This window comes from Monopterus albus, unplaced genomic scaffold, assembly GCF_001952655.1.
Source record: "Monopterus albus unplaced genomic scaffold, M_albus_1.0 scaffold174.1, whole genome shotgun sequence".
Classification (NCBI taxonomy): Eukaryota; Metazoa; Chordata; class Actinopteri; order Synbranchiformes; family Synbranchidae; genus Monopterus; species Monopterus albus.
Window position 1 is genome coordinate 1,440,711 of NW_018128054.1, and position 24,896 is coordinate 1,465,606.

Sequence of the window (24,896 nt, forward strand, 5' to 3'; positions counted from 1 at the left end):
AGAGAGGGAAAGGTATTTATAGAAAAATGGGGCTTTGCAGTACCTTTTCCTGCAAAGAACCATTTCATGATCAGTGTGTCCCAGTTTCCTGATCGTTGCTCAGCCATAGGGTTTGGACTGGGGCTGGGGCTGAACCACCTCACCAGGCATGGAGAGCCTGACTTTCAGAGGCTTTCCCCTCTCATCCAACCTCCTCCTCAGCTACAGACTGCTGGTCCTATGATTGAGAACGGGGAGGTATTGGCCTATACAGATGTGACCTTGTAGGTATACTTCGTTTGCCGAGCTGGGTAGAGGCTTTTGGAGGCAGTGAGCTCAGGTGAGGAGCAGCACCAGGGTGTCTGAGGGCACTCTTGGGCTGCAGTGACCCCCGGGTGGGGGGTGAAGGGAGGCTGGCTGGAACGTGCCCTGCTGCAAGCAGGGCAAGGATGAGGCGTTTCCTGAGCAGAAAAGGCCGTTTTTCCCTGCGTCAGAGCAAGTCCGGGACCCGGAGTGCCTCCAAAGATTTCTGTAAGTCTGTTTCAGCATTACATCTTACTCTAGATTTTTAGCCCTGTGCACTAGTAACATTTGATTTGTCTTTTTCTGCACTGAAGCAGATCTGACATTTCTATGTTCCTTGGAAAGTCTTGTACAGATTTTAATTTTCTCAGTGTTTGTGAACTTTTTTTCTAGTTTAGTCTTTCTCTACCTGTGATCAATTGCAAAAAGACCCTTACAGCTGGTGGTTTGCATGACTCTACAGTTGTCTGTGAATCTTCTGTTTTATTATGGTTCTTATATAAATGAGCTCTTATTTTACAAAGTTTTAGCTTCTAATTTTCCACCATGGGGTTTTGTTTTCATTTAATGATTAAGTGGGACTGACTCGAGGCAAATATCCTTGATTAGATTAGTTATATTTCAGGTCCTTGCTGCATATAAATCTGATATAAATGCAAAAAGCAGATTCAAATAAGTTGTCGTATTGCTGTATTTTTATGTAGCCTCGTAATATAAATGTGTAAAAAGCATATGATTAAATAAAAGTAAGGGCAAGTACAAGTGCTGAAGATGTAGGTTTTCAGTTTATGATCTAAGAATATGGAGGAGAGTAATCTCTAACAGAAAGCATCATGAAGTGGATGGACTGATCGACTAAATGTCCTATAAAAGTCTTTGACATATCCAAAGATGGCTGTAGATGAGTGGAGATGAAGTCAAGTGATCCTGTTGGGACCTTTTCTGCAGCAGTAGAATGAGGCCAGTGACCAAGGGGAGGCCAGCTGTTCAACATGTGGGCTAGATACAGTCAGAAATAATTTCCTTCAATCTCTTTTTCTTTTTTCCTTCTGTCATTCAACTTACAGAAAACCAATCTAAAATATTCTGTGGCTCGACTTCTGTGTCTTTGCATCTGTGGCCCCATTAAATGTACCTGCTGTGACAGCTAGGGTGCTCCATCATTGAGGTGCCCTATTTAAACAAGCTGACGGTTTGACCTCCCTTTTATAGCTCACAACCTGTTTGTCTGTATGAGCAGGTTGCACCAGATTAGCAATGTTCCCACATACTAATATGACTTGCATATCTACAAGCATTAAAACCAATGTAGTTGCATATTTCACCACCTCATAAAGAAGCACATTAAATCCTAAACTGATATTACAACCTAGCTGCCCCCTGCACTAAACTTGTGCCTTGATAATGACCTAAAACATGCTAATTATCTATTCATTTGAACCTTTCCAAGTTTTATCTTTGTCCATCTTCCAGACCTCGGTCTCCCAGCCACCAATCAGAATTGGCCAGAGGCATTTGGCTTCCGGCTGGGTGGCACTGGACCCAGCTACATCCTGTCCGTGGTGGAGGGTAGTAGTGCCTACCTGGCCGGCCTGCAGCCCGGGGACCAGGTGGTGGACATTGAGGGCCAGGATGTCACCAACCTCAGCACGCCAGCACTGATTGCTCTGGCACAGACTCTCAAGACAGTACCGCCCAGCATTGGAGTGGTGTCTCGGATCGAACAGGTCAGCTGATGCCTTTAAATCCATATTTTGTGTTTTGAAATGGTGGCAACCCCACTTAAAAAAAAACACTGAATTCAAGCTGTTTCCCTTGTTCAGGTTGACATCACCCCAGGCCCCGATGGTCGTTTTGGCTTCACTATTGTGGGAGACAGCCCTCTGATGGTAGAGGACTGTGTGCCCAATGGTCCAGCTGGTCGCAGTGGCCTCAAGGCCGGGGACTACGTCATGGAGGTCAATGGTATCCCAGTGAAGCATCACGAAACAGCAGCGGTCATGATCAAAGCAGCTCAGGGTCGACCTCTGCGTCTGGGCGTGCTTAGTATGGCCCGGAGGCCCAAGCGGCTGAGCAGCAGCATGAGAGTGCTGTCACAGAGCGGGGACAGTGTCCGGGAGAGTCGTGCCCATAAGGCCATGGAGTTCAATAAGAAGGTGGGAGTGAAATATGATAGTTTCTTGTGTTTATTTGCTTGTTTTGTTCTCTAGTGTAGTTGAGTACAATAATTAATTTCTGTGCATTTATTTATCCATCAGGTGGAGGAAGTACTGGGAGAGGAGCCAGATGTGAAGGAACAACTCTTTGAAGTGCTGAAGCAGTATGCTGCTGAGAGGGATGTGGAGAGTCTGGCTGAGGCCCTGCCTGATATCCTGATCACGGAAGAGCATCAACAGCTGATTGACAGCGTCAGGTAGCCTCTCAGCTCTTCAGATATGCATTCAGAGACAGACATACAGCTCAAACACATCTCTGTGCATGTTGTGTGTGTTTTGTAAAGAGTCTGGCTTTAATTACTAACCAGTAATTTAGTCCTGCTCAAGTAGCAATTAGAGGCCTTATCAAAAATAATGGGATTTCCCAAAACAGTTTATATCACCTTTTCCCCTACACTTAAAGAAAAAAGAGATTTTTCTGCAGTACAACAAGAAAAATAAGGGGATAAGAGGAATGTACTGATGAGGAGTAGCTTATTTGTAGGGGAAGTTGCAGTAAATGACTGGATTTCTGCAACATTTAACTGTAAAACAATGAAACAACGGACCATTTACAGGCTTGTAAGATGATGCAACCAATCCAAACTGTGTGTCTCAATAAATGATTAAGATTCTTTGAAATACATAATGTCCAAAAACTGGCCAAGTGAGTCTCAGTCCAGTGGCAAGACAATACAATACAATCACTCATCCATAGTCGATTCTGTTTACCTGAGTGAGGAAACAAATATTTGACAAGGCTAAGTGAGATCCATAAGACACTTATGCCCCTGGTTTTGTTGTCAATTTTCTGAAAATCAAAGTTTTTGACAACATACACTAGGAAGTACTAATGTCCATTGCATCACATATAGAGAGTTTAGCTGTGGGATTCACTATAGAACAGTCTTACATAAGAACAGGACTACAGTGAGACAGCACAGATCAAAAGCACACGTGATTAACTGTGATCTGATGGCAAACACTGACAGCTGCCCTTGGATCCTTGAATGTTACCTTGTTTCTTCCCTCTCAGAGACTGTGCACAGTGGTATGGTTAAAAATATATTGCCTTTCTTTGTCCTCAGCATTGATCAGATAATCAAAACCCAATACGAAATAGCTCTGTACACACTTGAGATTTTTTTTTTTTTTTTGTCAGCCCCCACCCCCAATCCTTTCCTCTCACTTGCTCTCACACTGACGTTCTCTCAGTTGGTTCCTTTCTTTCCCATCCCACACTGTGATGCATTCTTTGATACATGCACCATTTTTTTATTTTATTTAATCATTTATTTTGTGGTGTGTGTGTCACTGGATGCTCTTTATTCTTTCCTCTGCATGCAGCTGTTAGCTGCTACAGCCAGTTTACTCCTGGTGGATGAGAAATGCACCCATAAGAAAACAAAACAAACAAAAACAATCAGATGCTTAGACTCCATGCACACAGCCCTGACTCTGAAGTTTTATAGTTGGAAAAATTATGAACTGCTGCCTCAGGTGAGTACACGAAAACAATGTGACATTTTGATATGTGCAGATTTTCTGTGTTGTAGCATGTTACTGATGATCAAGTTGGGTGTCTTATGTGACCGTCCATGATTGGTCAGGAAGTAAGCAGTGAGTGGTGCAGGTAAAAAAAAATTTGCAGTAGCAGTTTTTTTTATTTATTTATTTTTTTAAACAGTCAATTAGTGTTTTGTTTTTCCAGAGGCTCGTTTTTGGTGAGTAACCTATTCTCTCTCCATCTAAAAAAACTGCTGTCCAGCCGTTTCAGTTTTCTCCGACACAGCTGTCTGCATCACAGCCATGACAGCACATTTCCTTTCTTAGAAAGCTGCCTTTAAAATGCTTAGCAACGTTTGTTTTGCACCAAAATCCCATTAATTATGTATTTGCTTTATCCATAGAGAGCTGAGATCTATTTTCCTCACCTTTAACCAGTGATAATGTACAGTATCTCTCCAAGTAAGAGTCTGTATCAGGACCTAGATGTGTAATCGAACTATATCTTCAGATAGCTGCAGTTACCCAAAATTCCATCCTGATGTGTATAGTTCAGATACAGTATGTGGTGACTTTAAAAGCCTTTTAATATGCAATTTTTTCTTTCTATCGCTTCCTGCTGCGTAATTGTTTTTGTGATTATCGCTGCTGTTTGTCCTGTAATTTTGTGCTACATTGTTCTCTTACACCAATTAGGCTGTGCAACTCTTGCGGGGTATTGTTGGATTTGTATTGCCTGGAAAGGGCTAAAATATTAATTATATTCCACCTTTATAATATCTCTGTGTTAAGAGCATTGATGAGTTTGTTCATGAGCCATGCCTCGAGGTTGTGTAGGTGGAAATGGTTGCTGCAGCAATGAGATGTCTGGACAAATACTCAAGATTTTCAAGGCTGCTTTTAGCTATGCTAGCACAATGTTGATCTGATGGTCAGTCGGTTCACCGCTGACCTCCGAACAGACCTCCCACTATTTCCGTTTCGCAGCATGTCAGTTTCTCTTTTTGCACCTCAGTCACTGTCACTTCCTGTGATGGTCACACAAACACACATTTGTTTTTATTTCTCATGGGAACTTTACACTGACTTGCATTCATTTCCTGAAGACTTACTTTACCCCTTAACCATAACCACTACTTGCTTCATCTTAGCCCTAACCCTAATCTTAGCCCTAACTTGACCTGAACCTAACCTTAAACCAAGTCATTCTAAAATACAATGAGTCCCTCATAATATGAGTGTGTAAACAGGTTTCAGACTTGTATACACATACTCTCCACTCACTCTACCTCTGTCTGTTAATTACAGATTGTGTATCAGAGGTTGTGAGGTGTGCTAACAGAAATTACTTCTTCTGTTCACTATATAAGACTTGACCAGCTGGGCCACTCTGTTCAGTCTGCCTATGTCCCCTCGCCGATTTGCCTCAGCCTCCCACAGGATGTGTTCTATTTTTAAGGAGCCTACTTCTTTTAATAAATTCTCTCTTAGGTTTCTGACGCACTTGCAAATGTCGTTTTTTATGCACGAATTTAAAACCCAGGGGTTAGAGAGTGCTTGAACACTTGAAAATTATGCAAAGGACTATGTATCTGGAGTGTCATTACAGACAGTCTTGGAACACCATTTAGCTTTTTTTTGTTTCTGTAGTTCTACAGTGATGTGGTAATTGAATGTATTTATAGTGAACTGTAGGCATTTGTTTGGTACTGTACTCTATCTGTATACAGACCTCAGAGCTGTGAATTAATGAAACTGGTGTCTTCCTAACCCAGGTGTATTTTTTCTTCTTTTAGTGTTTGACTGCCAGTGTTTTTCTGTCTTCATAAAACACATGTTTTATGAATAAGCAAAGTTCTTCAGGGCTGGAAGTGTTTGCCGGGATTTGGATGGATGCTATGACAGTTATCAGTATTGTGCTGAGGATGTGTCATGCAAAAATTCACATTATTTTGTCTTGCACACTCAGTCATTGTGCTGACCTGACTATAAAATTCCACTGGGGCTCTCCTCTCTCCTCTCTCCCTCCTCTGTTCTTTCCTCCTTCCTCTGAAGAGATTTGTCACTCACTACCTCTGACTGCCAAATGATGGATGACTCTGTCCCAAGGACAATCTTTGGAATACTGTGCGGACTATCATATCTGTGACCAAGAAGACTACCCCTGAGATGGCCTTGATCCTTATTTCTTTGGTACCTGCAAAAGAAGGGGATATAAGATGGGAACGAAGGAAGAGTGTAGCTCTAAATATGACATTGGAAAACAGCTTATAATGAGGATGTTTTGGAGGTATGGAGGGATGTAAACCACAGCCACTCTTATAGTTCTCTCCCTCTTGCTCACTCATCACTTTTTCTTCATCTGGCTGCTTTGTGGGTCTGCAGCAAGTGCTTTTGAGATTCAGGACACCTTCCTAGTCCTCATATTGCTTCTTCCTTCCTCATGTCCAGGAGAGTTGCTTGTTCAAACTAGATGGGGACTCACTGAGGCATCTGCATTGCTTATCTGAGCTCAGGCACTTCCTCAAAGTCCTAAAGAGCCATGGGAAGGGATAGGAGCCTTGCCAGACACTTTCGGTAGGGCACTTTTCCTTTGGTCTCAGCAGTGTTGATTGTGCATTGTGTTTGCGCTGATTTGTTGCTGAAATATTGTGTAACTGCTCTGTGTGTTTGGTATCAAGGCTTGCACTGATTATTATTTTCCATATGATCATCCTTGCAGTCCCTAAATTTGACTAGAACACAATGAACAAACTGTAGATTCTAATTCAGCTCTACTCTACTCCTACTGATAATTCTTATGATCTTGTTTCTGAGACATTTTATTACTGTGTCTGAAGCTATGCTCTGTGTTTGCAAATTCATTCTTGGCCCATCTATCATATTGGCTGATCAGAAGTGGGTCTGATGATAATTATGGTTCCTGCAATGAGTGCAGTTGTCATTTATCCCTTTGTGTGCTGTGTCCTTGATCCTTCAGGTCTAACTATAGATCCTTCTCGCCCTCCTTATTATTGAGGGCATCCCAAGGCCTACATCCAACTTCACTGGAGGAGGTCGTGAAGTTTTTGCTCACTGGTTTTGGCCGGGTTACAAGATTTCACAAGTGGAATTTTCTTTCGCTTGCGTCATAAAGTGAGAGTACAGTGAGAAGAAGCTGGAGAGTTGTTGGAGGTGAAGGGAATGGAAATCAAGAGCTCATATAAAGTAATAGACTTAGAAACTGTTATAAAACAATAAATGGCCCCATTCTGTTTTGTTTTCCATATCTGCCATTTGTCTGAGCAGCTGTCATAATGTACAAGTGTTTGGGAAAGTTGTGTGGCCTACATAGTTTGTAAGTGTAGACTATCTAGCTTCATTCCCAATAGTTACATGGCCCTGGCCTAGAAAGCGCTCTAGTTCTCCACTTCTCTCTTTGTCACTCCTTCTGTCTTTTTGTCAGCTCGTTTTACAGACCAATCCTCTCTTTTTCTATTGTAGTTGTGAAATGTCTCTATAATCACCTTAGATCTCTGTTTGCTAGTGAAACCCTTTACATAGCGATACAGAGCAGCCGGGTGCAGCACATTGGAAGTCCTCAGGGGAAGTGCTGACTTTTCACTGCATGAACACTTGATCACTGTCGCCTACATAAACTATATCCCTTGGCTTTTATTGTTTTTGGACGTCTTCACAGTAAGCACATGAAATAGTACTGTGAGAGAAGGCAACCCATCAATGATAAAAACCCTGGGTGACCAGTGTTGTACTGACACGTCCACACACACAGAAGCACCTTTTCCCCCTTCAGGCTCCCACGGCTGATCTTGCTGTATAACCCTTATCAATAATTTTAAGAGATAATGAGTCAAGAGGCACCATCTTTTTTTTTTTTTTTGCCTTTGACCTCTGGACCAAATAGCATCACATCTGTTCTGTGATTATACTGCAGTAAAAACCTCTTGTACTCGGTGAGTACAAGTGATGGGCGCTGTGCAGGATCTTTTTGTTTCCTTGTCTACAGCGCTGATTATTTGATCCTACACACCTGCAAAAAGACTTTATGGTGTGCAAGAACATAGCTTAAATCATCACTTGTGATATACTGTCACAAATAGGATGCAAGTGTAATTCTCTTTGTTTGATCAAATGCAGCTGATAACTAGCCAGAAATCTAAATCCATTTAATGCTGAAGTGGACAGTTGTTGTTCATCTCTGATGATAAACAAAAAACAGTTGCCTTATCCACAATGTTTCACATCAGACTTGTCTGAAATGTAGCTAACATTACTGAAATGGTGACTGTATTCAATTCTCTATGCTGATCAACAGAGGCTGTCAGCTGTGATTAGTCGGCAGTGGTTTAACACAAATGTTCAGAGTCAGTGTGGAGTTATGGGGGGATAGCTGTAATTACAGGCATGTTTTTTTGGTGTTTGTGCAGGTTTGCACAAACCTGTGTATTTTAGTGAGTTACAATTTTGTCTGGGTAAGAAATCTTCAGCGGGGGCTTATCTATTGGCATCCCTCAACTTTGGATCGTGATACCAGTGTGCAGGCAGCTCAACTTATACATCACCCTTAATTCAAACCCCAAACTGTGTTTTTATAACCTACAGAACTGAGAATAATCCAATTCTTGCATTCATACAGTGTTACCATATTTAGGGACTGTGACAGCTTTGAAAACCCATCTGCACTGCTGAGCCTTATTCTCAGCAGTGGTCTTTGAATTTGTGTATGTAGATTCACACTGGAACTGGTGCACTCTTAAAAACAAAGCACTCCCTTCTCTTCTACATTCTGGAAGTACCCAGGAGGTTCATGTTGAAGACAGAGAGAGAGAGAGAGGGACTTGTGTTGAGGTGGGAGGGAAGTTATGCAAAAGAGAGGGGACAAATGTGTGTGCGTATATGGGTGCAAGATGGAGAGTTGCTGGTGTATGGGTGTGCAGAACCAATGATGAAAGAAGAGTGTTGGCATCCTACATTTAAAGGAAAAACACTTTTGAAAACTGTTACTGGCAAATTTTTTTCAATATTGTTGTTTAGTTATCTATTTTCTTGTTCTCACAGGTAATTGGCCAAATGTAAACTGCATGTAGCAGATTTTCTCCTTTAAGAAGGAAACGGCATTGGGAGTTGATGAAGGGAGGAGAAAACACTACTAGAGGGAGTGGAGCACTGTCTCCCAGAGGTGGCTCTGGCGCTGTGCTTTCTCCTTTTTGCATATAATCTAAGAGTTGTCACTGGTACTGAACACTCTTATCTGCAGCTGCTAATGTGACGGGACCACACAACAAAGCTCATCTCTTATTTCTGTCATTCTCACACACACACACACTGATGTTGGACCAGTTCCTTCTACCTGCCTCAGCCCTCCCATGAGACGATATGAATTGAACTATTTTTACACCAGTTGGGTGAATCCTGCAGCTGCAACAATACTTATTCAGGACAAGAATCCCTCTGTTTTTTTGGATACTTTGGAAGATGATATACTTTGAGAGATCAGGATAGTGCGTCTTGGATTTTGTGGAGGTTTTGGCTTGAAAAGCTAGTTTGTGATTCTTTCTTGTTGTGTGTTTTGTCATTATATTGCTCTTATGTAGAAAAACATACATGGTGTTCTCAGAGACAGCACGCACGAGAAGCTGAACTGGAAGCTGCTATACCTCTGTTTTTCTGTTCAGTCTTAGTTTGTCTCTGATTCCACAATGTTTGCCAGGATCTTCATTCCCAAGAAGCACCGGGAGCGTTTTGACGAGGTTGTTTCCCAGAGCCTTATGAGCCGGCTCAAGGGGCGGAGCTTCAGTGACCCTAGCCGTAATCGCCTTCGCCGCAGCCGTAGTGAGGATCACCCCGAGCGCCTTCTGGTCTCCACCCGTGCCAGCTCAGTGCCACGCACCCACACAGAAGAGGGCATGGTTCCCCCTGCCCGTGGCATGCGCAAAACCACTTCACTCATAGCCGGCCACTCCGGTGGCACAACTACCAACTGCAGGTATGTACTAAGTGTCATGTTGCAGCGTAACCCAGTGATTTGTGGTGTCGCAGATTCTCTGTTCATGCTTGCCTCTTAGATCTGCTGTGGTTTTGCCTTCTACCATCAGAAGTCGGTTTTTATTTCCCATCAGCAACTCTTTCTTTAAATCATATTTTCTCTGCACATATGTCTGATCAAATTTATAACCACTCCACATGAGAACTGCTGTCACAGGTCTTTTTGTGTAAGCATGTAATTTATGTGAACTGAGATGTGTAGGAGTGAAATGATAAATGCTAGATCCATCAGTGGTAAAGTCAGTGGGAACATAAACCTATCTGGATTAGTCATGCCTGTTTTTTCTGCTCTTTTTATCTGATGTGATGTTTTCTGTTGTGTCTTTATGAACTGTCAGTTTTTTATGGAGTTAAAATATTTAAAACAAGTAAACAACAGGATTACAAACATCCTATGACCGTTTCTTCACAATGAAGGAATAAAGTGCCCCATGAAACCAATAATTTTTTCTATGGTTCTGTCTTATGTTGATGATGTACAGCTCCCTGGGGATATACTGTCCAAATTTAAGTAGGATTTTTCAGGCAGGATGTGAATTTATATTCATCTGCTGACTATGGTAATCTCTAAGAGGATGACTATTCCAGTCCAAATGTCTGAAAATGGGCAGAAGAACTTAAATGGCATTAATGGTCTCTCTGCATTTTACCATTTGAACAGAGCACTGTGTCCAATTAGCTTTGTTAATGAATGAACTTTAATACCCCTACTTACTGTATGTACACTCTCTGTGCACTGTGCCTCATTAATTTATCGTAGAAAATTTTAAACCTTACTATGATCACATATTAACCGTGTACATTTACCGATTACTTGAGATAGAGCAGAACATTTCTGAATACCTGCTATTAATCAAGTTCAAATTTGTGTCTTAAGGACAGTCCGGGTGTGCAAGGGCAACATGAGTTTTGGCTTCACTCTCAGAGGCCATGCTCCGGTGTGGATCGACTCTGTCGTCCCTGGTAAGTTTAAAATGTGTGTGCACTTCCATACGTTTATGCATTTGCTTGTTCAATTTGGTGTGTGAGTTGCAGTTGTATGAAAGTACTTCTAGTTATTACACTGTAATAACATTCCATTTAACAGAACTTTATAATATCTTTACAAGGCTTGACTCTTCTTTGAGTGAGGCAATAGTCAACTAAGACTATTCTTTCTCTTACACATTTTCTGTTATGCAGGAAGCCCTGCAGACAAGGCAGGTCTAAAACAAGGAGACCGCATCCTGTTTCTCAATGGACTGGACATGAGGTTGAAATCTCACCCTCATTAACCTGACAGATCTATTGCAAATGTGTGCCAAGCTTTACATAAAGCCTTGCAGCATCTAAAGCAGATCTAACATGCTAGAAAAGAGAAAAAGTTACCAGTAAACATTATATGATTCCTCCTGTATCTCATTTCAAATGAGTTTAACAGAAAAACAACAGTTTCCTGAAAATAACTTCCATGAAAAGGAATCTCCCTGGAGAATGTAGAGACATTATTATATGCTAGCATAACATAAGACATTTAATTTGGGGTGTTGCAGCTTCCCCCTCCCCTACAAAACGAACAATTTGGTACATGTAATTATATGGCGAGCATCTAATGTATGTCTGCATGTGTCTCCATGGATACATGTTGATAGGACCTCCTCCCATGAGAAGGTGGTGTCCATGCTTCAGGGCAGTGGTGCCATGCCCACTTTGGTAGTGGAGGAAGGTGCATCTTCTTTCACCCTGGCAGAGCAAGACCTCGCAGGGAGCGGTGTCCCCACAGAACGATGCAGATCCCCCGTGCTCAGCTCCCTGCAGTGGGTGGCAGAGATTCTGCCTCCCAGTATCAGGGTTCAGGGGCGCACCTTTGGACAGCAGCTGGAGCACCTGCTAACCATCCAGGAGAGGTACACCATCTGCAAGGCTTTGGAGAACTTCTTCCAGCACAGGTGAGCAGGGTGCAGAGAGGAAGATTGGCATAGAATGAGGAGGAAGTGGGGTGAGATGGAGGGAGTCAAAAGATGAATATGGAGTAATGTGAAAACAAGTAGGAAGGGAGGGGGACAAAACTGGTTTTGCATTATACAACTGTGTTCACTGACTCGGCAGTAGGCTACTCATTATGATGAGTAAACACCTTGTGTAAAATTGGTGAAGTCCCCCCTTAGTTTTATGTCTCCATACATGGGTGGCCTAATTTGTGGGCTTAACTTTGACCTCTGATTGTGTTTCCATGGCAACAGGAATGTTGACACACTGATCGTGGATGTGTTTCCGGTGCTGGACACTCCAGCCAAACAGGTGATCTGGCAGTTTGTTTACCAGCTGCTGACATATGAGGAGCAAGAGCACTGCCAGAGCAAGATCTCACGCTTTCTTGGATACAAAGTACCAGGTGTGTGCACACTTTTTAAATGTTGGTATATGTGGGTTTTGAAGTATATACGTGTATGCATGAAAAGGGGTTTGTGTGTGTGATGGACACTATCATGATATTTTTAATATATTCACTGGTTCAGTTAAGCACGATCATCTCAGGTGCTACAGCTTTTCATATACCTTTGCCTCTTTCTCTGCATTGTCAATATATATGTGTGTGTGTGTGTGTGTGTGCTCCAGTCCCACCACCACCACCTCCCCCTCCTCCAGAGCCTGAGGTTGCCCCTGAACCCCATCGCCGTAGCAGCTCCATGAGGGTAACGGGGACCACATACAGGAGTAGTGTGAGGGGACGTAGCTCTGACGATTTGGTCATTGGCACACACTTGGGCATGGGTACAGGTCTTCATTGTCTTGCTTATTGTTTTCATCATTTGCAGCAGCAACACTACACCATGACACCTTTTGATTCATATTAACACTGTTTTCTCTATTGCCCACATTATCTTTTGTGTCATAAACTGTTTAATCCCAGCTGGATTTTTTTGTTAGCTCTTAAAACCGGTTTAGCATTTTGTTTCCAGCTTTCACCCTTTTTACATCACTAGTATAGCTAACATCTGTTCATATTGTATGTTTTATTGAATCATACTTTGGCATAGTCCCATGAAAGCAAAATGGTTGTTAACGCTGGAAACCTGGTCTAATACCAGACTCTGCAGTCATTTACTCAAAGCTAACTTGAGTTATTCAACCTGGAGCTGATTCTCAGCCTCAAATCAGCTGAACCCCAACTTTAACTCTAATATCTTAGCAAAATCCTGCTGCTAAATTAGTCCTCTGGTGTCAGAAAGAAATCTGCTGAGCGTTCCAACACTCGGCTTCAGTTAGCTGACTCAACTACCTTGACTCTATTTACTGTCAGTCATTCTAATGGGTGTATTACCATAGGCCTCCGTGTAGAGCCAGCGCTGGAGACAGGGATGAGGCTGGTCCCAGGAGAGAGACAGTCAGGAGATGGCACCTCCCTTCCTGAGACTCCTAATAATCTTGCCAATGTATGTAACAAGGCCCGTCTTGATCGGAAAGATGCAGTAAATATTAAAGTAAGATTCATAGTCATCTGGTCTCTCCGTATGTTTCCACCATACAAGCTGTCAGCAGTGTATGCTGAACTGGAGAACATGTATTCAGCCAAGAGGTCCAAGTCTCTGAAGAGTCGTCCCCCTCCTGCCCCTGAGAGTTTGTTGGATCTGGAACCTGCTTCATGCACCTCCACCCCTACAATACATGCTAACACAGGTAGCCAAAAGTATAAATTCAACTGACAGACTGTATGAAATTATTGTATGAGTCTATTTGATTTAGCTGAATAGTGTAAAAAAAAAGGAGGATAACAATGTTTTAAAATGCTTCAGAGCAAGAGTGAAAAATCCTCAGGTAGCCAACCCATTTCGGACTCAACTCTGAATTCTTGGTTTCTGCATTAACAAGGGCTTTGTAATTTCAAGCTGTATAGAGCAAAACACAGTTTTGAAAAACCCTCTGCTTTCAATGCTTTTTTTTCGGGGTGGTAATTATGATTAGTATGTTTTGTTTGATTGGACATGTGCTGGGTTAGAGCTTCACTTTTGTTTCAAGTCAAAGGTCAAAGTGTTTATTTGTCATATGCACAGTTAGGAAACGTGTTTCCCCTTTACAATGAAATTCTTACTTTGCCATCCACATGAATGCCACAAAAATACAAATGAAATATAAAGTAGATAAGCAATAACACAAATCTAAATAGACACTAACACAAATCTAAGGCACTACAAGTTGCCATTTTTGCTCTGATTTGGCCTGTCAGCGGCTTGTCTTCCTTGCACTACAGACACATTCCTGTCAGTGATGCAAAGTGCACTCATGAGGGTAAGACGGAAACATCTTCATGCTGAATCTGCAGCTCAAATGCCCACGCTCTCATGTTACAGATACTTTAGGTGCAAAGTAGGCTTACTTCTTAAGTCTAATGTAGTTCCGATGCACTTACCCTCATAGATACAGTGATGAAGTGAAATTTGAAAACACAGTTAAAGATCCCCTCTAATCAAAAATGTGTTTTCTGTGATGTTTGGTTTCTCCGCGACACATGTTCAGATTGATTATGTGTTGAACATTTTTCCAAATGCTGAGCTCTCTCAGATAGTTTCATTGCTTTTTTGTTTTATTCATTCTCTGAAAGTCAGTAGAGAGATGTTTCTGTGAGACTTTGTACCTAACATGCTGCTTTTATCACTGCATATGTCTCTGCCTTATCTCAGGTAGCCATAAAGGCCCACCTACATCTTGGACAGAGCCTCTCCCCAGCCCCCCTTCAGCTCAGTTCTACCCACCAGGGCTGACAAGCCAGACCAGTGGGGAGTCCAACCCCTATATCAGCTTGGACAGCCCCCCACCCTCACCTCCAGACCCTCCTGACTACCCATCTAGCCCTCCAGCCCAATACCTCAGCAAACGACGTTACACTTTTTCCAAACCACCACGCTCAGAAGACACAGATCGCTTTTTGGATGCACTGAGTGAGCAGCTGGGACAGAGGGTGGCCATCATGGATGATTTCCTGACTCCTGAGAATGACTATGAAGAGGTAGAGTTATGTCAGTTCTTCACCAGTAAAGAAGGAATTTTTTTAACAGATATCCTGATGATATATAATATGTAGAATTATTTAATATTTGGAATTTTTAGCAGGGATCAAATGGTAACCTAACTTTTACTTGTGCAAACATCACTTAAAATGAGAAAACGTTTGATACCCAAAAGTTTTATACACCAAATTAGTTTTCCAAATAAAGCCTATTCTTTGTCATCCTACCTACATATACAGTCACAAGTCACTGATGTAAAATAGGGCAGACCCCAAGACACACAAACACAGAAGATGGGCATGTCACATACTTTTCTGTAAAGTTAAGGACAAAGTAAAACCTCAGGTTTAGATCAAAACAGCATTTAGAAAAGAATGTTTTGTGCAAAACTGTGGTACTAACAGCTTCACAGAAGAAGAAATACAACAGATCTCTTCCTCTGTAAAGTGTCATGCAGTGTTTGTTTCCCTCAGCGAGTGGTGGCATATCATTTGTCAAGCTGCTCAATGAGAGATTCTAAATAGACAAAAGATTTTAAGTATTTAACCATGTTTGCTCAGCTTTTTGTAGAGAAATACCACAAGTAGATCCTGTGAAATGAGTCCAGCCACCAATATGTACTTTAAGGATTTGAGTTTGAATTAAAAAAAAATCACCGGTAGCAGTCACTTAATTTTATATTTATCATGCACCAAAAGAATTTCAAAATTCATTTCTGAGATGAATGGGCTAATAAAGTGTAATTGGTGTTAATGCCAGGATGTTGTGCAGATGGGCTTCCCAGATGAGGAGGATGAGGATAATGAAGAAGAGCTGGGGGTGGACGAAGAAGAAAATGGAGGATTTGTGGCCCCAGAGCTGAGCAGCCCAAGTGATCTTCAAAGCAGCAGTGGAGAAGAGAATGCCTCCTCCCTCACCTACTCCTCTTCCTCTGACCACATCCCTCCTCCCCCCATGACCCCTCCTCCACCCCCACCTGTTCAGTTCAATGACCCACCTCCTCCCCCTCCAGCAGCAGCACAATTTTTTTAACAGATATCCTGATGATATATAATATGTAGAATTATTTAATATTTGGAATTTTTAGCAGGGATCAAATGGTAACCTAACTTTTACTTGTGCAAACATCACTTAAAATGAGAAAACGTTTGATACCCAAAAGTTTTATACACCAAATTAGTTTTCCAAATAAAGCCTATTCTTTGTCATCCTACCTACATATACAGTCACAAGTCACTGATGTAAAATAGGGCAGACCCCAAGACACACAAACACAGAAGATGGGCATGTCACATACTTTTCTGTAAAGTTAAGGACAAAGTAAAACCTCAGGTTTAGATCAAAACAGCATTTAGAAAAGAATGTTTTGTGCAAAACTGTGGTACTAACAGCTTCACAGAAGAAGAAATACAACAGATCTCTTCCTCTGTAAAGTGTCATGCAGTGTTTGTTTCCCTCAGCGAGTGGTGGCATATCATTTGTCAAGCTGCTCAATGAGAGATTCTAAATAGACAAAAGATTTTAAGTATTTAACCATGTTTGCTCAGCTTTTTGTAGAGAAATACCACAAGTAGATCCTGTGAAATGAGTCCAGCCACCAATATGTACTTTAAGGATTTGAGTTTGAATTAAAAAAAAATCACCGGTAGCAGTCACTTAATTTTATATTTATCATTTACCAAAAGAATTTCAAAATTCATTTCTGAGATGAATGGGCTAATAAAGTGTAATTGGTGTTAATGCCAGGATGTTGTGCAGATGGGCTTCCCAGATGAGGAGGATGAGGATAATGAAGAAGAGCTGGGGGTGGACGAAGAAGAAAATGGAGGATTTGTGGCCCCAGAGCTGAGCAGCCCAAGTGATCTTCAAAGCAGCAGTGGAGAAGAGAATGCCTCCTCCCTCACCTACTCCTCTTCCTCTGACCACATCCCTCCTCCCCCCATGACCCCTCCTCCACCCCCACCTGTTCAGTTCAATGACCCACCTCCTCCCCCTCCAGCACCCGCACAAGCTCAGCCTCAGAGCCAACAGCAGCAACAGCTTAGCTACTCCCCTGAACACTCCCCAAGATCCTATGTGCCTGTCCGACGGAAATCTGGTCCCCCTCCCCCACCTCCACCCCGCAACAATCCACCACCTAAACGCCACTCTTTACATAAAGTGCTGCCTACGAGAGAGGACCTCCAGGTCCGTGCTAACATAGAAGAGCTAAAAGCCTACCAAGAAAAGCAAGTCTACCAGGAAAGACAATCCAGTGAGGAGCAACAGGCATATAAAGAGAGGCAGGCATATGAAGAGCAGAAAGTCTCGGAAGAACAGCAACTGTTCCAAGAGCAGCAGCAGGCCTTCCAGGAACAACAGGCCTATCATGAGAAACTTGTCAAAGAGAGACAGGCCTATGAGGAGCAAAAAACTTTTGAAGAGCAACAAATGTACCAAGAGCAACAAGCTTACAAAGAAAGACAAGAGTACGAACAGCGTCAGACCTACCAGGAACAAAAACCATATGAACAGCGTCAAGCATACAATGAGCAAAATGCATTTGAGGATCTGCAAGCCTATGAGGAGCTTCAAGCCTATGCAGAGCAACAGGTGTATCAAGAACGGATGCACCAGATCTACCAGAGCCACCATTCGATGCCAACACAGCCAACACAGCAGAAAGTACACTCAGCACTTCCTCTTCAGCAGATGCACCAGTCCTTACCCCCACTCCCTTCTTCAGACTCCATCTATCACCACAACCATCCTCTCTATGTGATGCACCAAGCACAGCAGCAACAGGCCCACCAGAGTCATCATCACCGACGGCTGTCTCGCTCAGCCCCACCTCCACACCAACCATCACCCCAACCCACATCCCATCCTAGCCAACAAGGTGCGTATGCTGAAGGCATCTATCAAAGCCGTCAGGGCTTGAGACCTCAGCCCCACCATTCTTCAGCAGAGATGCTCCACCACAGGCACCAAGCCCCAGACCATCATTCCTCTGCCGAAATGCTCCACCGGTTGCAGCAATCCCAGGTCCACCGCTCATCCGCTGAGATGCTCCAGCAGATGCACCGCTGAGATGCTCCACCGCTGAGATGCTCCAGCAGATGCAGCAATCCCAGGCCCACCGCTCATCCGCTGAGATGCTCCAGCAGATGCAGCAATCCCAGGCCCACCGCTCATCTGCTGAGATGCTCCAGCAGATGCAGCAATCCCAGGCCCACCGCTCATCCGCTGAGATGCTCCAGCAGATGCAACAAGTATGTTCCCACTACTCATCTTCAGAAATGCTTAATCAAATACAAAAATCCAAGGCCCATCATTCTTCAACAGACCTTTTACACCAAGCTCACGAAATGCAGCAAATAAAGCCTCACCACTCGTCAACAGAACTTCTCCATCAAGCTCACCAGATGCAACGGGGTCAACCGCACCATTCATCCACTGAGCTGCTCCATCAAATGCACAAACCTCAGGCACACCACTCCTCCACAGAGCTTCTGCATCAAGCACAGCAGGAGCCTGCCTCCCTTTCAGTTCAGCAAAACCGGGACAGCCACTCCCATCAGAGCCACAGAAGTCTTAAAGAGCATCTTCAAACCCAAGTGTCACCTCAAGTGAGACATCAAGAGCAGCAGATCCATCACCCACAGCCCACCAAACCATCTCCCCAGAGACCCCACTCTATCCAGCAAACCCACCGCCACTCCAGCACACCTCAGATCCATCACATCCACCACATGACACCACAGCCTCCTCTGCAGGACTACCAACACCAGATTCATGTCATCCACCCTCCCCAGCAGCCCCACAAGCCCCAGCCCCTTCTCTCCACCTTTCAGCCCCTCCAGACGCACCAGCCCACCCTCTCCACTTTCCAGCCTCTGCCCCAACACCACCAGTTACAGCATCAAGTCCAGTCCTCTACCCAAACTGCACGTCCTCAGTCCCAGCCCTCACATCACCTGTTGCAGTCCCAGCACCAGCCACAACCCCAGTCATCCTACCATAAACAGCCACATGGCCAGAATCAGCCCCAGTCTCTCTCCCAATCTTTGTCTGATCCCTCAGAGTACCTAGAGCCCCCTCCTCCTCCACCCCTGCCCCCACCCTGCTCCCCTCCACCATTGCCAAGGCCCACTCTGTCGAGGATGGACTCCCACCACATGAGTGTGAAGAGGCTGCGCTGGGAGCAGGTGGAAAATTCAGAGGGAACAATTTGGGGACAGGTGAGTTGTGTGGTGTCCAGACGTGGAGCTAAGGCCACAGACCGAAACACGCTTCAAATTTAGAATTCTAATTTGAAAATCATCTATAACACCATATAATTTACATGGTGCCGTTCCTGCATGTCTTTGGTAGTTGGGAGCAGATTCTGACTATGATAAACTGCATGACATGGTGAAGTATCTGGATCTGGAGCTGCACTTTGGGACACAGAAGAGTTCCAGTGAGTATCGCTGGCTGTATGCATAGCTGCATGTGCACTACGTGTATATCCATTGTGTTATCTCCGTAACATTTTTCATTTTGCCAACACTGGTCTCATTTTAGCACCTGCTCCAGAGCCATCCTCCCAGCTAGAGGCCTTCAAGAAGAAAGATGTGATAGAAATTCTGTCCCATAAGAAGGCCTACAATGCTTGTAAGTCTAAAATGACATTGTGTATTGCTATACACACACGTTTTTTGACTTCATTAGTAGACATCCAGATTAAATGATCTCAAACTACTTGATAGATTTCTGACATTTCTTTCAGGCATTTATGGCCCCCAGAGAATTCTGTTGACTTTGGTGATTCTCTAACCTTTCCTCTATCTCCACTAAGCAGGTCAAAGTCTCTGTTTAGTGAAGTATCTTAGCTATGTGCTGGATTGGGGCCAAATTTTGTACTGACATTTGAGTTGTATTGTCTGGGAGCCACATAAAACTGTGGTGATTGCATGACCTCTGCAGTGTCACTACCAGCTGGGCATGTTGATTTATTTATTTTTTTGTGAATCTTAACAACTACCCATAGTCATGATACCCCATATATATATATATAAAAAAAAAAAAAGCCCCAAATATGAATTTAAAAAATTCTTTCACCAAGCACCGTTATCAAGTCAGAATTCCCGTTTATCCAATACTTTATTTTATTATGAAATTCTGGCAAAAGTAACACAATTCCAGCATGCCTCAGCTGTGTTTTGTGTTTAGAGATAATTAGCAAATACAAGTTTGCTAAAACATTTTTTTTACCTTTGTTTTTAACCGCTAGCCATCCTGATAGCCCACCTGAAGCTGTCTCCTGGGGAGCTGCGTCAGGTGCTGATGAACATGGCCACTGATAGACTGGAGCCAGCTCACATCAAACAGCTGCTGCTGTATGCCCCCGATGCTGAGGAGGTCAAAAAGTATGAAGAGTACAGACAAGACTGCAGCAAGCTCAGTGAGCCTGACCAGTTTGTGTTGCAGGTACAGTCCTGACAGGAGTGGATGGGTGCGTTGATTTTTGCATCATGACTCACTTTTTGCTTTGTTGTTGTGTGTGTGTTGTCTATCAGATGATATCGGTACCAGAATACAAGATGCGCCTGCAGAGCCTCCTCTTCAAGGGTTCTCTACAGGAGAAGACAGAGGAGCTGAAGGCAGCCTATGATTGTATCTACAAGGCCTCCATAGAGCTCAGGACCAGCAAGAAGCTGGCTAAGATACTAGAGGTAGCTGACTCTTCAGACAAGTATATTAAAATCAGAGTGAACTACAAGAACAAAAAATGCATCCATACATACAAATGAGAACTCAAAAAGTGCTACATGTGTGTGTGTATATATATATGTTCAAACATAAATAGTTTGAAAGAACTACAGCTGTGGCTGCTGCGGTCTGTCTTTGTTTAGTTTGTGTTGGCGATGGGAAACTACTTGAATAACACCCAGCCTCAAATCGGCAAGACTACTGGCTTCAAGATCAACTTCCTTACAGAGGTAGATCGTGCACCATTTTATATGTAAAATATGACCAAGTGTTCCATTCTTTTTTTTTATTTCTTCATATCAGTCTGCTGTAGTTAAAAATTGTGTCCTCTGTAGCTGAGCGCAACTAAAACGGTAGATGGAAAGTCAACATTTCTGCATATTCTGGTGAAGTCACTATGTCAACACTTTCCTGACGTGTTGGATTTTTCCAAAGATCTTTCCACGGTTTCTCCTGCAGCCAAAGGTAGATGCATAGATTAAATTTGCACTTTGACCCAAATCATAGATATATTGTAAATTATACAGAGAAATGATTCGAGATGTCTTATTTGTCACATACTGTATTTTAACTATTCATTTTTTCCTTTCCCTCTATGTTCCTGTTTTGCACACACACATCTGTCTGTAGTCAACCAGAGGACAATCACATCAGACCTGAATGACCTTCATACAACCATTCAGGACATTCGCTCAGCCTGCCAAAAGATGCCTGCGACTGCTGAGGACCGTTTTGCTGTTGTCATGAGTGTATCCTTCACAAAACTGCCAGAGGCAGGGATATATTTAGGCCTTTGATAACATAATGTAGTAGAAGAGAACAAGAAATGTTTGTACCCCTTGACCCCATTATGTCTAGAACTTCCTAGAAAACAGTCACCCAGCAGTCCAGTCTCTGGAGTCCCTGCAACAAAGAGCAACGGAAGAATTCAGCAGAACTGCCACTTACTTTGGAGAAGACAGCAAAGCCACAAACAATGAGGCCTTTTTTGGCATCTTTGCTGAATTCATGAGCAAGTTTGAGGTAAAGCCATTCATGCATTCAAATAATCCCTAATATTTGGTCAACTTTACAATCAGAGTGAAAGCAATATACACCTGTTCGCCTCTGTAGTTTCCTCCCCATACTAATGACCTAACAATAAAATAACTATAAGTAAAGGTATGCACACCTGTAATATTCCACAGAAGCTATTAAGGACATGCAGTATAGTAATAGTACAAGTTGTGTTGGCTTATAAACCCTATTGATTCTGTTCCACAGAGAGCTCTCAGTGAGAATCAGGCTGTAGAAACCGTGAAGAGCCCCAGGAGTCCACGAATGGCCTCCCCACTAGCCTGGTAACACATACACATACACACACACACACACACACACACACACACACACACACACACACACCTGAAGTTGACCACACTGTATATATACACATCCACAGACATTCTGTGTGCAGATAGTGTATATACATGGATTCATATTCACAAATGCCCACAGATCATTCAATGTGTATTTTTGAGCAAAAAAAAAGTCTATGTATTTGTGTATGTGTTTTTGTTTCATCTCAAAGGAGATGCAATCAAAGATGTGTAATTTTGCATTATACCAGTGGTGTAGTGGTGTAATGATGTAACATCCTTTCATAATAAACCTAGGTTTTTGTTGAAGTCTAAAGCTTTAATGGCAGAAACTGCTGCACAGAACACAGTATTGGCTGTCATGGTATCAAAGTTTTCTTCCTTTAAACCCAAGTTAGGTCGCCTCTGTAACTGTAGTATAATAATAATAAAATCATACATAGATTTACAAAAACAAATGTTATCCTGAAATCGATGTGTAGCAGTTTTCCTACTAGGTGGCATGTTCTGTATTTTTGTAAGCTGCCCACCACACTGAATGTAAAAGACGTTTGCTACTGATTGTCAATAATTTTCTTAAGTAAATACTCGGACATTAGCTGTCCTGATGATGGATTGTTTCATTTAATGTGTCATTTATACTTCCATTTTAATGGAATTTCTTATCATATCAATTGTAGCTTTATGAACTTTCCTTTCCTAAATGGTATCGCTCTTGTATCATACTAACTTCTACCAAACCTGTACATATGAAACTATGTCACTGGGAACTTGGCACTTGCTAGGTGTTTTTTTTTAAAGGACAGTTTTAACTGTGGCTCAAGTCAGTAAAATATTGAAGTGTGAATCTGTGGCGGTCACAGTGGGCAGTGTGCAATATGTGAATGTTTAGCTATATACCATTTATACACATTAAGCTCTAACAGAGACGTGTTGGGACTTTACAGAAAGAGAGCGACTGTAATGGCAATATATGAGGTACTTTGTTACTTTCATGTTTCACCCAGAAAGTTCTTTGATTGATTTTGTTATTCGTACTGAGCAGGACTGTTTGGACCACGATGTTAACTTTAGTGTAGCAGAGGCAGCATTTGACATAATTAAGAACTAACAATACATCATATCAGATTCTCAGATATACCAGTACTTTGTAAAAACCTTAAGCTTCAAGTGATATGTTTAAATGTGCAGCTAGTAAAAGCTTTGTTTTCTAATGGTACAATATAAGTTGTTTCTTTTTCTGTTTAAATTACAGAATGTAAACCTCTAAAACATTGCTGTCTGTTTAAGGCCTATGAAGTGTTAAGTCTGTATTTTGTATGGTATCCTACCCCTATAAAGAGTCATATGAAATCTCTCATTGCCTTCCTGACTGTGTTCAAGATTTCTCTAGTGGTGTGCTCATGAAGGTGGGTCGTCTTACAAAGAAATTATACTGTATGCATGGGTGTATTATTGCCAGTACACAGGGAATTGCATCAAGGTCTCATACACGGCTTTACAATTCCTGCAACCGCTGTTTTTACGACTTGCTTATTACAGCTGACATGCCTGGTATTGCTTCAATCAGTTTATCTGCTGCAGCAGAATGACTATCGGCCTCCCACTTACTTTGTTTTAATATAATAATGTCACTGTCCACCTCTTCTTTTGTCGTATTAGGGAAAAATGTAACTTATTCAGCAATCGATTTAACTTTTCCATTGGTAACAGGAGGTGTTGTGCAAACACCACTTTGTGAAGAGTAACAAATCACTTACATTTTAACTAATCCTTTTACTACACAATGTGAAAGTGGAGTTTGATCTCTTGGCAAGTCGACGAAGCTGCAAAGCAGACACAAGTAATTCAGGTAATTTCTGACATGCAGTGTTGTCCAAGCCAGACAACACAGCTCAAGACAGTCCGGCTGGAGTGGTACACAGTGTGACCGCTTACTGAAAGGTGAGTTTAATTTACTAGATAACTGTCCAGCACACAGCTAGTAAGAATGAGCTGTAGCTTTCAGTGCTATTAGAATTACCGTAAAATATCAGCCATTTTATCATTTAAATGTGACTCAGTAAAGTTTATTTTTATGCCACCTTTTAAGAGCAAGTGTCACAAAGTGCTTCTCAAGTCAGTTGTGTTAAAATGCAGAATCAGTATGGCTTTATGCACAATACAGTTTATAAGCCTAGATTAAATACAAACCCGATTCCAAAAAAGTTGGGACACTACAAAATGTGAATAAAAAGAGAATGCAATGATGTGGAAGGTTGAAATTCCAGTATTTTATTCAGAATAGAATATAGATAACATATCAAATGTTGAAAGTGAGATATTTTGAAATGTCATGCCGAATATTGGCTCACCTTGAATTTCATGGGAGCTACACATTCCAAAAATGTTGGGACAGGTAGCAATAAGAGGCCGGAAAAGTTAAATGTACATATAAGGAACAGCTGGAGGACCAATTTGCATCTTATCAGGTCAATTGGCAACATGATTGGGTATAAAAAGAGCCTCTCAGAGTGGCAGTGTCTCTCAGACGTCAAGATGGGCAGAGGATCACCAATTCCACCAATGCTGCGGCGAAAAATAGTGCAGCAATATCAGAAAGGAGTTTCTCAGAGAAGAATTGCAAAGAGTGTGAAGTTATCATCATCTACAGTGCATAATATCATCCAAAGATTCAGAGAATCTGGAACAATCTCCGTGTATAAGGGTCAAGACCAGAAAACCATACTGGATGCCTGTGATCTAAGGTAGGGCTCAGCCATCTGTTTAAACATGCCCTCCAGTGTTTCTAG

The 24,896-nt window shown here is 42.4% G+C and overlaps 1 protein-coding gene across 1 annotated transcript; it reads left to right on the forward strand.

The window, feature by feature from the left end:
• grid2ipa (glutamate receptor, ionotropic, delta 2 (Grid2) interacting protein, a) lies at positions 1 to 24,236 on the forward strand. Its single transcript, XM_020616415.1, has 26 exons — positions 1 to 510; positions 1,756 to 2,009; positions 2,106 to 2,438; positions 2,541 to 2,695; positions 9,694 to 9,969; positions 10,906 to 10,991; positions 11,211 to 11,280; positions 11,660 to 11,956; positions 12,251 to 12,402; positions 12,627 to 12,788; positions 13,338 to 13,444; positions 13,541 to 13,688; positions 14,690 to 15,015; positions 15,776 to 16,033; positions 16,763 to 18,061; positions 18,103 to 19,236; positions 19,370 to 19,457; positions 19,562 to 19,651; positions 20,271 to 20,467; positions 20,557 to 20,712; positions 20,893 to 20,979; positions 21,085 to 21,214; positions 21,380 to 21,498; positions 21,608 to 21,772; positions 22,013 to 22,102; positions 22,143 to 24,236. The coding sequence occupies exons 1-25, from the start codon at positions 429 to 431 to the stop codon at positions 22,091 to 22,093; spliced, it is 6,252 nt and encodes a 2,083-aa protein (XP_020472071.1). The 5' UTR covers positions 1 to 428; the 3' UTR covers positions 22,094 to 22,102; positions 22,143 to 24,236.
• Positions 24,237 to 24,896: the final 660 nt, after the last annotated feature.